The sequence below is a fragment of the Cebus imitator genome, unplaced genomic scaffold, assembly GCF_001604975.1.
Source record: "Cebus imitator isolate Cc_AM_T3 unplaced genomic scaffold, Cebus_imitator-1.0 Scaffold155, whole genome shotgun sequence".
Lineage (NCBI taxonomy): Eukaryota > Metazoa > Chordata > Mammalia > Primates > Cebidae > Cebus > Cebus imitator.
In genome coordinates, this window is record NW_016107470.1 from 53872 (window position 1) to 66804 (window position 12933).

Sequence of the window (12933 nt, forward strand, 5' to 3'; positions counted from 1 at the left end):
TTGACCTCGTGATCCACCCGCCTCGGCCTCCCAAAGTGCTGGGGTTATAGGCGTGAGCCACCGTGCCCGGCCTTTTTCTTTTTTTGAAACAGGGTCTCACTCTGTCACTCAGGCTGGAGTGCAGTGGCACAATCACGGCTCATTGCAGCGTCTAACTCCCTGGCTCAGGTGATCTTTCCACCTCAGCCTCCTGAGTAGCTGGGACTACAGGTGTCTGCCACCACGCCTGACTAATTTTACTATGTCTAGTAAAGACAGTGTTTTACCATGTTGCCCACCCAGGCTGGTCTTGAACTCCTGGGCTCAAGCAATATACCCACCTCAGCCTCCCGGAGTGCTAGGATTACAGGTGTGAGCCACTGAATACAATCTTTTTTTTTCAGACAAGGTCTCGTTCTGTCACCCAGGCTAGAGTGCAGTGGTGCGATCATAGCTTACTGCAGCCTCAACCTCCTGGGCTCAAGAGATCATCCCACCTCAGCTTCCTGAGTAGCTGACGCTACGGGCATGGGATAACATGACCACACAATTAAAAAAAAATTTTTTTTTTATAGAGACAAGGTCTCACTACGTTGCCTAGGCTTGAACTATTAATCTCTTATGATGCATGCTCCAGTTGTAATGTTAAGAAATTGAATATAGTGTTAAGTATTATAATGCTGCTAAAAATAACACTTCATTGCATACTCAAAAGTGACACTATCATCAAATCTTCAACTCTATGAGAAATGAACAGAATTCTATGGATTGGGCAATAATATACTTCGTTTTGAGCTTTGACACAGATTCTGAATGACTGGACTGAAAATTTCCCAATTTATTTTGTGTTTTCCCATTGTTATCTCTTTACTTATTTATATTGATACAATTGTTAGTTGGAGAGGTATAATAATTGGGGAGGGGGGTCATCACCCAGAATAATTAAGATAAAAATTTTGGTTGAAAACAAAAGGCCATTTATACAATTTCTGTGTGGCATCATTTGTTCTAAATCTACTTACTCTAACCATAACAACTTCAGCCAGCTTTCACTGAGCATTTATACCCTGTGCTTTACTCCTATTGACTCACTGAATCTTCATTACAACCCTGTGAAGGAACAAAGACAATCTGTTCTAATGACAGAGAAAAAATGTGAACCCAGACTGTCTGGCTTCAGAGCCCAAACTCAACTTCTTTAAATTAGAATACTGTGTTAGGTTCATAGAAATGATCATTTATATGCTCTTTTTGGTAAGTGTCAGACCCAAATTCCCTGCTGTTTTATTTGGGGAGAAAAATATTGAGATAAATACCCTTCTATATTCCAGTATATCTTTTGGTACAGAAACGTATTCTAGACTGTGGTGAGCGCTGTTCTCTACAGTATGGTGTGCACAGGAACGCAGAGTGTACCCTGAGCCACCAGCGTTCTCACAGCCTTCACGTATTGAGAATCTCCACTTTACTATATCAAGTTGCTTTAATTTTCAGTCCACATAACAAACGCCAGATAACAAAAATGGAATACTCTGAGTTGATTTCCTAACCTCATTCATTCCTCATTAGAACTTTAGGCAAAATGGTGAAAACACAAATGTGATATGCATTACAGAAATACTTTAAAGTTGTTCTTGTGTGCTCTGAGAGGGGCTGCCATTGTGACTAAATAAGTGCTGTTAAAAATATTTATTGTTTTGTTCACAAGTGCTGTAGGTCTCCTGTATTTTAGCTGATTAATTAGGTGTTTGTTAGCAGGGTCGGATCTAACCAGTGATGTGGGGCATGTTGGTGTGACTGGAAACAGACCAAAAAACAATGTCAAACAGCCAGACCAAACTTGCTCCTTGGTTTCCGTGCTCAGGGGTCAGCAAATTACTTCAGTGTTACAGCTGAATATTTTTGGCAAGAATGTGAAATAGAAACCCGAGTTAGGAGAGGAGGGACGAAGGCTGGGAAGAAATGCTTTTATAATGGATGATCCACTGTGCCATCTGTGTCTGGAGATATTTAAGAATTTTATTTTGACTTCATCTGACATCATGATTTTTAAAAGGATGTCAAAGCAAACATGGTATGAGTTCCTGCAGACTGTTTCAGTCCACAGATCATTTTAATCCCGTTTATTCTAAAATGACTTCCTTGTATGTTTATTAGACTCTTTGGATTCCAAAAGGTAAAACTCCACACATAAGCTATCACGTCGATTTTTTTCTTCCACAATAAACTAACTGTCCTATAGCTCAGATACTGAAAACTGACAATAATAGTTGTTAGTTTTCAGTATCTGAGCTATAGGACAGTTTACTGTGGAAGAAAAAAATAATAGTTTGAAAGTAGAAACCTAGGAAGATATAAAAGTAATATATTTCAGTCTAGTTTCATCATTGCTCCATCAGACTATTAAGGGAAACAGGCTGGAATTTCTGTGGATGACTTACTTAAGTCTATATTACACACATTCATATAAAATTAATCTAATGCACACTCTTTTTCAGGTCACACTGGCTCATGAAAACTGGAGAGCCAGAAACAGAAGCCCGGCAGTGTGGCCCTGGGCTGGGATGATGTTACACACTGTGAGAGGCAGTGCACATGGTTACAAGGGAAGTCAGGTTGGTGAGGGTCACAGGTAATTACTGTAAGTCATAAAATCATCCATGGTAGTTCCTGATTATTAGCTTCAATTTAAAGAAGGAAGGGTGAGCAGAAATCCCAATAAATATGAGAAAGAATAAGAAAGACAAAAATGTAAGTGCCTATCAGGCCGGGTGCTGCGGCTCACTCCTGTAATCCTGGCAACTCTGGGAGGCCGAGGCAGGCGGATCACCTGAGGTCAGGAGTTTGAGACCAGCCTGGCCAACATGGTAAAACCCCGCCTCTACTAAAATATAAAAATGTAGCCAGGAATAGTGGGTGTGCCTATAGTCCCAGCTACTAGGGAGGCTGAGGTATAAGAATCGCTTGAACCCGGGAGGTGGAGGTTGCAGTGTGCCGAGATCAAACCACTACACTCCAGCCTGTGTGACACAGCAAGACTCTGTCGGGGGCGCGGCGGGTGCAGAAGTAAGCAAATTAAGAGTGGGAAAGACTCCCTTCTCTCCAAGTTCTTGCTCAAGGGTCCCTTCTTTGACCACCTCATCTCAAACAGCCCTCACCCTGACCACTACCACTTGCTGTTCTCATAACCGGAGTTACTTTCTTCATAGTTTTTACCATCTCCTGATGTATTATAGGTCTACTGTCTATATCCTGCATCCCACCTAGAATGTCAGCCCTGTAGGGACAGGGGCTCTCTTCTGCTTTGTTCACACTAAATTCACAGCCTATACCTATGCTTGAAACAGGGTAGGAATCCAAGTAATAATGATTTTTACTTCATGTATTTTTTTTAAGAGATGGAGGTCTTACTATGTTGCCCAGGCTGGCCTCAGATTCCTGGGCTCTAGCAATCCTCCTGCCTCAGAATCCAGACCAGCTGGGACTACAGATGTGTACCACTGCACCTGGCTCAAATTCAGTAATTATTTGCTAAATTAAAAAATGAATTAATGGAGTCTCTCCTCTAATAAATGTTTTAACTAAACACATTTTATGCCAGTATTTCTAATTGATAATATACTGGTAACCGTGGGTACAAACAGGGTAGGATTTTTAAAAGGCAGTCCTATAAATAATGAGCAAGTAAATAACTGAAAAAGAATAAAGCATCTTACCAAATGAGCAGCCACAGAAGACAACCTCTAGGGCAGCCAACACTAGTTTACTTTTCTTCCAGCCTTAGTCCTCAGCCAGAGGCCAGTGAGGCTACCAGAATCAGCAGAGGTACTTACATATTTTGATTCTTAGTTTTTATTCTACAGATTACCACTCTAAAACTTTCTTCATTTCTCCTCCAAAAACGGTTCCAGCAGTTAAAAAATAATCCTTGCCTCCTGGAAAGACATTTTCCCCCACCCTTCCTTCATTCCTAGGTCCTTAGCATATCACCTACCTGTGATTTTACCCAGACTGGTTTTCTGGAAGTCAGGGTTCCTCAACTCTTCCGTGCTTGCAGACTTCATGACAGAGTTGATAGACGACAGGGTGCTGATGAGCTGAGAGTTGAGGGAGCCAATCTGTGAGTGAGGCTCCCCGAAAGCTTCTGCCAGTTCACTATAGTTCTCAGCCAGCAGTGTCTGCTGTTCTGCCAGCAGCTTCTGGACGCGCTCAATGTAGTGATCCAAGCCAGTCATCATTCCAGGCGGAACCTGGGGCTGAGGGTTCTCCAAGGACTCCCCTACAGGGTCATCCCCAACACCCACGCTCCTTCTGCTGGCTGTCAGCCCCACTGTCAACTGTGGTGGCCCACAAGCTATGGTCCTCATTTTGAGACCAACCAGGTAGTTGTCATTAATATTTATCTGCCCCACGCCGGACTCTTTGGTCTTCACAGCTGATGGCCTGTCAAAGCCAGAATGGCCAGAAAGCAATGTTCCAACACCGATGGACCGCGTCTTGGCGGAGGAGTTAACGTCCTTGACACGGCCTTCTCCTACAGCCACTGTCCGTGTCTCCACAGTCTGGGTGCTGGTCTGCTTGTCCAAAGTGCTTAGGCAAGTGTTGGTGCAGGACTCTACGAGGGTGGCTGTATTGGTGTTGGTGAACTGGTGCACCTGTTCCAAATCCGTGCTAGTGTCCTGATCTGTAGTATGAGGCACTGCCATGATGGCAGCTTCCACCTGGCCAAGAGCCTCAGTGTTCACGCCCTGGGAGGTGTACTCCTTTGGAGAGCAGACAGTCACGTCAACAGAGCAATCTCCACAACCGATAGACCGCACTTCTTTGATATTCAAGTTTGTCTTAAGGAGTGTGAGGTCGTTCACAGACTCCTCTGTGTTGCTGCCTGTTTCACAGACACTGACTTCTACACTCATACTCTTGTCACACATTTCTACAGATTTCCCAGTGCATTGGTCATGCGTTTCCACCCTCTCCTTAACAATCCACCAATTCATGGGCAGCTCAGGCCCCACGACTTTATTCTTACATTCGGGCTGGCAGGAGATGCCTACACTGTTTGTTTGCACGGAGGTCCCGACACACGTGTCCACTAGGACTGTGTGACTACCGACTGTTTGGTCTCGGGTCTGTGCCACTGCCTCCACTACCTTGCTGAAAACAAGTGGCTGGGCCATCGTGGCTCTGTCAACCTTTTTCCTCGGTCCAGCAGCCTGCAGCTCCTGTTTTAGTTTAGTCATCTCCCGGTCATGGGTGGTTTCTCTAAGCTGTACTTCTAGGCGGTAGATCTTTTCCTTCAAGGCTTCTATGGTCTGCTGTTGCAGCTCAATTTCTTTGTCAGCTTCAGTCGTCACGCCAAGCATGGCCTCTGTCACGTTGACCCCATAATTCCTCATCTCAATAACTGTCCCTACAGCTGCATCCTTAAAGGACCTGGAGCCTCTGTGGTACACGACAATGTCGTTCATGTTCTCCTCGGCACCCACAGCCACAGACCGGCACTCTCCATTCTCCCTGAGCTTGGAGGAAGCCTCACAGCTGCTGTCCTGGATCTTCTGCTCCAGGGCTTGCATGTCTGCTGTAAGCTGTCGGAACTCCTTTATCCTCTGTGTGCTCTGCTCCACGCTCTCCATTTCTTCCTCCTCATAGTCGATGTATAATTCCCCGCCACTTCTCCGGGCCCGGGAGAGCTGTTCCAGCTGGGAGGTGTTCCCCGCACTGTAGGACCGCTTCCTCACACCACAGAGGTCGTTCTGGGATGCAGCCCTTTGGTTTTTCAGCTGTGAGGCCAACTGTCTTTTTTCTTCTTGCAAGACAGAGATCTTTACCTGGAGCACAGGGATGGTTCGCACCTGCTCCTCCAGCTCCTTCAGGCGTTTTAGAGCAATGGCCATCTGCTCCCGAATGTGCTGCAGGTGCATGGGGCTCACATTGGTCACTGGGGTGGAGATCCCTGAGCTCAGGGGGCTGTGGCGGATGGAGCTCCCCATGGAGGAACTGGTGGGAGCAGCTGGGGCATAGCCACCATAATCCCCATTACCTTGGTATCCATTTTGAAGCTGGTGCATGGCAGAACTGTGGTTTCCAGAACCCACAAAGGAGGGGAGGGAGCCTGTGGAGCCCATGCCTCCAAAACTGGCCAGCCTGGGCCTTCTGAACTCACCCGGTGTCATCTGCATGGTGGCTCTCTCCTGTTCCAGTCTCCTCCGAGTTTCCATCAGTGTCTTGGTGACATGAAGGTTATGCTTTGGGAGTTGTGGTGAGGGAGGTGGCAGCTGTCGATTTTCTGGGATAGTAAGAAAAGGGAATGAGGTCTCTAGAGGGGCAGGAGGCTTTGGGATTGGAGTTGATGTAACTTGGCTTCTGGCTAGGAGGAAGTTGGGGCACTGCTTGTTGTCATCACTGTTGGAGGATGAGAGGGATTCAGTGGAAGTCCATACACCTTGCTGACCGGATGTGGTCCTCGGTTCCGGGCATTGCACAGATGGCTTCCGCCTCTTCTGGATGTTCAGTCTTTTGATGGTGTTTCCCTTTGAGGAAATCTAAGTCTAGCTGATAACCATAGGGGGTCTCCACAAAGTAAGGGTCTTTCTGTTCCTTGTCCTGGTCTCCATTCAGACAATCATCTGCTTTTCCTAGAAGAGAGAGAAAAGAATATTATAATGACATGCAGTACACATAATGGTAAAAACTAGTATTTGTGTTTGTTGCAGTACAGCAAGCTGGTATGATTTTAAGAGTTGACACACCTATGTTGTAAACCCGGATCTGCAACTTAACAACTGGGTAAACAAGTTTTGTTGTTGTTTTGAGACAGGGTCTTGCTCTGCCGTCCAGGCTGGAGTGCAATGTTGCAATCTCGACTCACTGCAACCTCCGCCTCCCAGGTTCAAGCAATTCTCTCACCTCAGCCTCTTGAGTAGCTGGGATTACAGAGGCACACCACCATACCTGGCTAATTTTTGCATTTTTAGTAGAGACAGAATTTCAGCATGTTGGCCATGCTGGGCTAGAACTTCTGACCTCAGGTGATCCACCCACCTTGGCCTCCCTAAGTGCTGGGATTATGGCCGTGAGCCACTGTGCCCAGCCTGGGTAAGGAAGTTAATAAACCTCTCTGAACTTCAGTTTCTCCCTCAGTAAAAATGGAGATGCAAATATTTAACTTGCAGGCTTAAAACAATGTAATGAGATAATGATTGTATTATTGTTTTTTAAAATTTTGTCTTAGATTCAGGGAGTACATGTGCAGGCTTGTTACAGGGATATATTGTGTAATGATAAGGTTTGAGCTTCTAGTGTACACAACACCCAAATAGTAAACATTATACCCAATAGGTAATGTTTCAACCCTCACTCCCATCCTTCCCCACTTTTGTAGTCTGTCTATTATTTTCATCTTTTTCCATCTTTATGTCCATCTGTACCCAGAGATAATGATTTTAATGAGTCAAGCACATAGTAAGTCCTTACTAAATATTTTTAAAAGAATTCATCAAAAAAGACATGAAAGGCTGGGCACGGTGGCTCCACCTGTCATCCCAGCACTTTGGGAGGCCAAGGAAGGTGGATCACCTGAGGTCAAGAGTTTAAGACCAGCCTGGCCAACACACGGTAAAACCTCGTCTCTACTAAAAATACAAAAATTAGTAGGGTATGGTGGTGGGTGCCTGTAATCCCAGTTACTTGAGAGGCTCATGCAGGAGAATCACCTGAATCCAGGAGGTGCAGGCTGCAGTGAGCTGAGATCACGCCATTGCACTCCAGCTGGGCAACAGAGCAAAAACTCTGTCTTGAAAACAAAACAAAACAAACATAAAAGCATTGTCCAGTAGATAATTTCATTGGTCATCTATAGTCTCTTTGAATACAGACAGCAGACATTAAGATTCCTGTTTTACAAAGTGTTGTCTGAGGCACAAAAAACCTAAAAGTCAGCAGTAGACGCACTAAGTCAGCAGCAGAACCAGGAGGCCTGGGATGCGATGTCCCTGCTGCTGTTGTTGCAGACTGAGCTGCCTTTCTAAATGGAGGCTAAGGGCACTCAGCTCCTGACCACCTCCACAAGATCACAGTTTGCCTCCCATACCTTCCTGGCTGAGAAAGCAGGGGCACAGGATGTTGAGTGATTAACTCCAGCAGCATGGGTACAAGCAGAGGAAAGACTTCAACTCTATTTTGTGTTTTCCACTTCTCAGTTTCTCTCCTCATTTTTAAAAACAAAATCAAACCCTCTGAATTATGGGAACAGTTTTCTCCCTGTTGACTTCTTTTGGACAGAACACTCCCTATCCCAGAACACCTTGCTTTGTTTTGTCATGAGTCCAAACAAATGCAGAGAATGAAGATAGGGGCAAGACCTATACTCCAACTGCTGGATCACGTGGCACTCAGTAAATACTACTTAAGGCTAAACTAGACATTTAAAAAAGGAAACACAAGGATATTTCAAAGCACAGACCTTGTTGCTAACCTGGGCTACACATTTCAAATTTAAAAGCAAGGTCATTTTTATTTGTTTAAATCGCAGGATCAAGTAGTGTGTTTTCCCAGAGCCACACTAACAAGCTGTGCATTTTTAGAGCTATGGAAAGAGCCCAAAAGCAATGAGTGAAAATGTAAGCCATCAGCCTCCCTGCCCTCTCCTGAGTATACAAACCCACATGACTGCTGTCAAGGTTGAAGTAACTTCCAGCAAACCTGGTTGCCGTCGGCCCTCCCAACCCCCAGCAATGCCAAACATTTACATCTGGCAGTGTGAATGCTCTGAAGAACACTTCTGCCCCCATTTGCCCACTTTCTTCTGAAATGTTGGAAAGAAAAGCACGAAAATAAGTTTGCCAAGCAGAGGAATAACAAGGGCACATATCCTTTACATCCCAATTTAAAACAATATTAAATTGCTCTAGCTGTTCCATTCTAACACGTGTGGGAAGAGAATTCTATGTGAAAGACGTGCCCAACAGCAGTCATGCTCTTGCCTAAGAAAGAGAGGGCTGGCCAGGAGCGCTGTGCCTGGAAACTGGTGCTCAGGTTAACAGAACTCGTGCGCAAGTTAATAGCACGTAGCTGTCCTTCTCTCTTTCCAACTTTCATCTCCACGTGGAGAACGTGCTCACTTAAAATATGCAGCCAGACCTGTTTCCAGTACTGCCTGAAATTCCATAAACAAAGAGAAACTACAGCTTGGGTGTCAGACAGGTAGGCAGATCTGGCCCACCCGGGATGTGCGTGTGAGCCGGCGAGTCTAAGCTGGACCCTGTAGACCTGCAGGGTCGCTGTGGAGGAAAGTGGCCACGCAGTGCACAGCCTTCACGGCTGCCCTCGCCCAGGCCCCAGGGAATTCGGCCAGCGGCGACGGCCCCACACCACCCGCCGCTCACCTACCAGGCGCCCGCTGCGCTCCCCGCCGGCCCGCGCTGCACTGCACACCAGCTCGCTCCCAGCGCACCTCGACCCAGCCTCAGACGTCCTCGATCCTCACCCCATAAGGAAAAGTTTCAACATTGGGGTAAACTTAACCGGCCACGCACGAATGCCATAGGCTGAGTTTTCACCAATGAAGTCTCCCGCCGGCTGAGTGACACCACCCCCAGCACACTCAGCTGTTCCGCATTCCCTGTTTTTCTTAATGAAAACAGGAAACCGGGATCTTTTGAAAATGTGTGTTCTTCACTCCAGTTTTGCCAGTTTACTTTTAAATAAAGCTAGCACTTTAAGCATCTCTACAGAGAGGCTCTGTTTTTCCTATACCAGTCACTTCTTCATAAGAGTTTGTATTCTCCTGCTCAGCCCTCGGTCACCTGAGGAGGTGCAGAGGCACAATCAGCCCCACTGTTCTCTGTAGGTTCTCAGGGTCCCAGCAGTGCTCACTGGTTCCAGAGCACTGCAGGGCTCTTCTCAGCCCTGGGCCACGACACGTGGCAAGTAGTTATCCTTTAGTATTCATTTCAACTGAGCCTTTGCCACTGATGAAAGCTTCTTCTTAAAAAATGAAACAGAAACAAACCTTTTTTTCCAGATAGAAAAGTAGCATATGCTGTGTGTGTGGGGGGGGGGAGGGGGAAGGGAGGAAAGCAGCCATATACAGGTCATTTAAAGAAGGGGAAAAAAAAAAAGCACTCAGATCTGACCATCTAGGGGCAAGCATTATTAATATTTTGGTATAACTCCTAGTTTTTCTATGTATTTCTTGACATATCTACTTTTCCCACTTAAGCATTTTCAGTAGGAAAGATGAACTAACTCAACGTCAGTATTTAAAACACAGCAAAAGACATCACAGTGTTTGGCAAAACCTAACTGGTCCATCTTCAGTTATTTCTTTAGTTCACCTTGCAGAAATCACAAAAGGCAATGGATCAAGCTGAAATGCCCCCAAATGAACTGTGGACTTCTGGGAATCAGGAGAGGTTAGAATTTAACCATGTTAGGCTTGCTTCTTTCCTAATACTGCTCAAACCAGGCTACCCAAAGGACTTGTAATTCGTTTCATTCTCCAGCAAGTAAAAAAGTGAGATGTGTTTTCGAGGTGTCATTTTCACAAACAATTGTCCTTGCTAAAAATTATTCTGCAATAAAACTACCCAGTGTCATTATTTTTTAATCTCCAGCTTTCTAGCGTATGTTTACATACATTAAGATAAATGAGGCACTTAGGAGTCCCTGATTTATTTCCCAACTTTAACAAGACCAAAAACCTTTTTTGTCGTTTGTACCCAAACAGCAAAAAATTTAATTAAAAAACATTTTTTTTTTTTTTTCCCGCCAGGTGTGGTGGTGGATGCCTGTAATCCTAGCTAGTGGGGAGGCTGAGGAAGAAGAATCGCTTGAACCCGGGAGGTGAAGGTTGCAGTGAACCAAGACTGCATCATTGCACTCCAGCCTGGGCAACAAGAGCAAAAAATTTTTTTACCATTGCTTCCTCTCCCAACCACACACCAATTATCAACATGCTGGGAAGAAAGGAGAGGCTTAACAATGTTTACTGAAGGAATAAATAACTGAATATATAGTATAACATAATAAACTTGGAGTGCAGCGGTGCCATCTCGGCTCACTGGAACCTTTGCCTCCCGGGTTCAAGCCTCCCAAGGAGCTGGGATTACAGGCACATGCCACCATGCCCGGCTAATTTTTGTATTTTTTGTAGAGACAGGGTTTCACTATGTTGGCCAGGGTGGTCTCGAACTCCTGACCTCAGGTAATCCGACCGCCTCAGCCTCCCAAAGTGCTGGGATTACAGGTGTGAGCCACTGTGCGTGGCCAACAGTGTAACATAATAAACTTTGAAAAACATCTTGACGCTATGAAGACAGAAGTTATTTGTTAAATATTAGCGTTAAGGACATTTCTTTTTTTTTTTTTGAGATGGAGTCTCAGTCTGTCGCCCAGGCTGGAACACAGTGGCAGGGTCTTGGCTCACTGCAACCTCTGCCTCCCAGTTTCAAGCGATTCTCCTGCCTCAGCCTCCTGAGTAGCTGGGATTATAGGTGTGTAGTCACCATGCCTGCCTAATTTTTGTATTTTTAGTAGAGACAGGGTTTCACTATATTGGTCAGGCTGGTCTCGAGCTCCTGACCTCATGATCTGCCCCTCTTGGCCCCCAAAGTGCTGGAATTACAGGCATGAGACAGTGTTAAAGACATTTCTTACATGATACTGTTTCAGTTGTTATCTTTACGTTGTATAATTACAGATTATTTTTACTTTGTTCTTTATATTTTCTAAGTTTTACAACACATACGGGTATTTGTCCTTTTTTTTTTTTTTTGAGGCAGGGATCCACCCTGTTGCCCAGGCTGGAGTGTGGTGGTATGATATGGCTCACTATAGCTTCATCTCCCCTGCCTCAGCCTCCTGAATAGCTGGAACTACAGGTGTTTTCCACCATGAATGGCTAATTTTAATTTTTTTTTAAAGTAGAGATAGGTCTTGCTATTTTGCTCAGGCTGATCTTGAACTCCTGGCCTAAAGCGATCCTCCCACCTCAGCCTCTCAAAATGCTGAGATTACAGGTATAAGCCACTACCTGGCCTGGGCATTTGTCTTTTAAAATACATTGCAAGAAGTCACTATTTGGAAGGCAAAAGGAATGTATTGCAATAGACTGAGAAAGTTCACTTGGAAGGTGAATGAATGGGGGTGGTCATGGCCAAGACCACTTGATGTTCTTTAGTATGCATTATCCTCTCCTCTCCTTCCACACTAATAGGGGCAAATAAAGGTCTATAAGCAGAAGTTACATGTAGTATACCCCAGGAACTTCCAGTAAAACACAGAAATAATTCTTTCATCTATGTTCATCTTTGTGCCTTCCTCCATCCTGCTGCCTGGAATGCAGATGTGATGACTAGAACACTAGCTGTAACTCTGAACCATGAGTTCATATCTAGGGGTGGAAGAACAATGTACTAGAAGGAATTTGGGCCTCAAAGGACTTTGTGATCAGAGCTACTATAACATTCCTGAAAAGTCTATCTCTATACTTTTAAGTGAAAAAGATATAAAATTCTATTTTGTTTTAGGTATTATTTGTTTTGGGTCTTGTATACTTGGAGCTATACTGAATTCTAACAGATACTGCAGTTCTTCCTCCATTCACCCTCAAAAATTAAGACTAGATCTTAAAAAGGAGAAAGATGCTAAATGATTAACTGGAAAAATGTTACAATAAAACTTAAATTATTAATTAAAGATCAAGGAAGTATAAAAACAACAGTTTTGTCCAGGCACAGTGGCTCATACTTGTAATCCCAGCACTTTGGGAGGCCAAGGTGGGCGGACTGCCTGAGGAGGTCAGGAGTTCGAGATCAGTCTGACCAACATGGTGAAACCTCATCTCTACTAAAAATGCAGAAAAATTAGCCGGGCATGTTGGCATGCATCTCTAATCCCAGCTACTCGGGAGGTGGAACCAGGGGAACTGCTAGACCTAGGGAGGTGGAGGTTGCA

The 12933-nt window shown here is 44.9% G+C and overlaps 1 protein-coding gene across 21 annotated transcripts in view; it reads right to left on the bottom strand.

The window, feature by feature from the left end:
* The window catches only part of KANK1 (KN motif and ankyrin repeat domains 1), a 238518-nt gene that overhangs the window by 31690 nt on the left and 193895 nt on the right, over positions 1-12933 (bottom strand). For 15 of the 21 annotated variants that reach the window (XM_037743812.1, XM_017543396.2, XM_037743796.1 and 12 more), the window contains one exon: positions 3974-6614. In XM_037743812.1, the coding sequence (XP_037599740.1) occupies positions 3974-6197 (2224 nt within the window). In that variant the 5' untranslated portion in view covers positions 6198-6614. Of the gene's footprint in view, positions 1-3973; positions 6615-9362; positions 9720-12933 lie in introns of those variants that run through there. The other 6 variants (XM_037743807.1, XM_037743810.1, XM_017543409.2 and 3 more) reach the window with 3 other exon arrangements.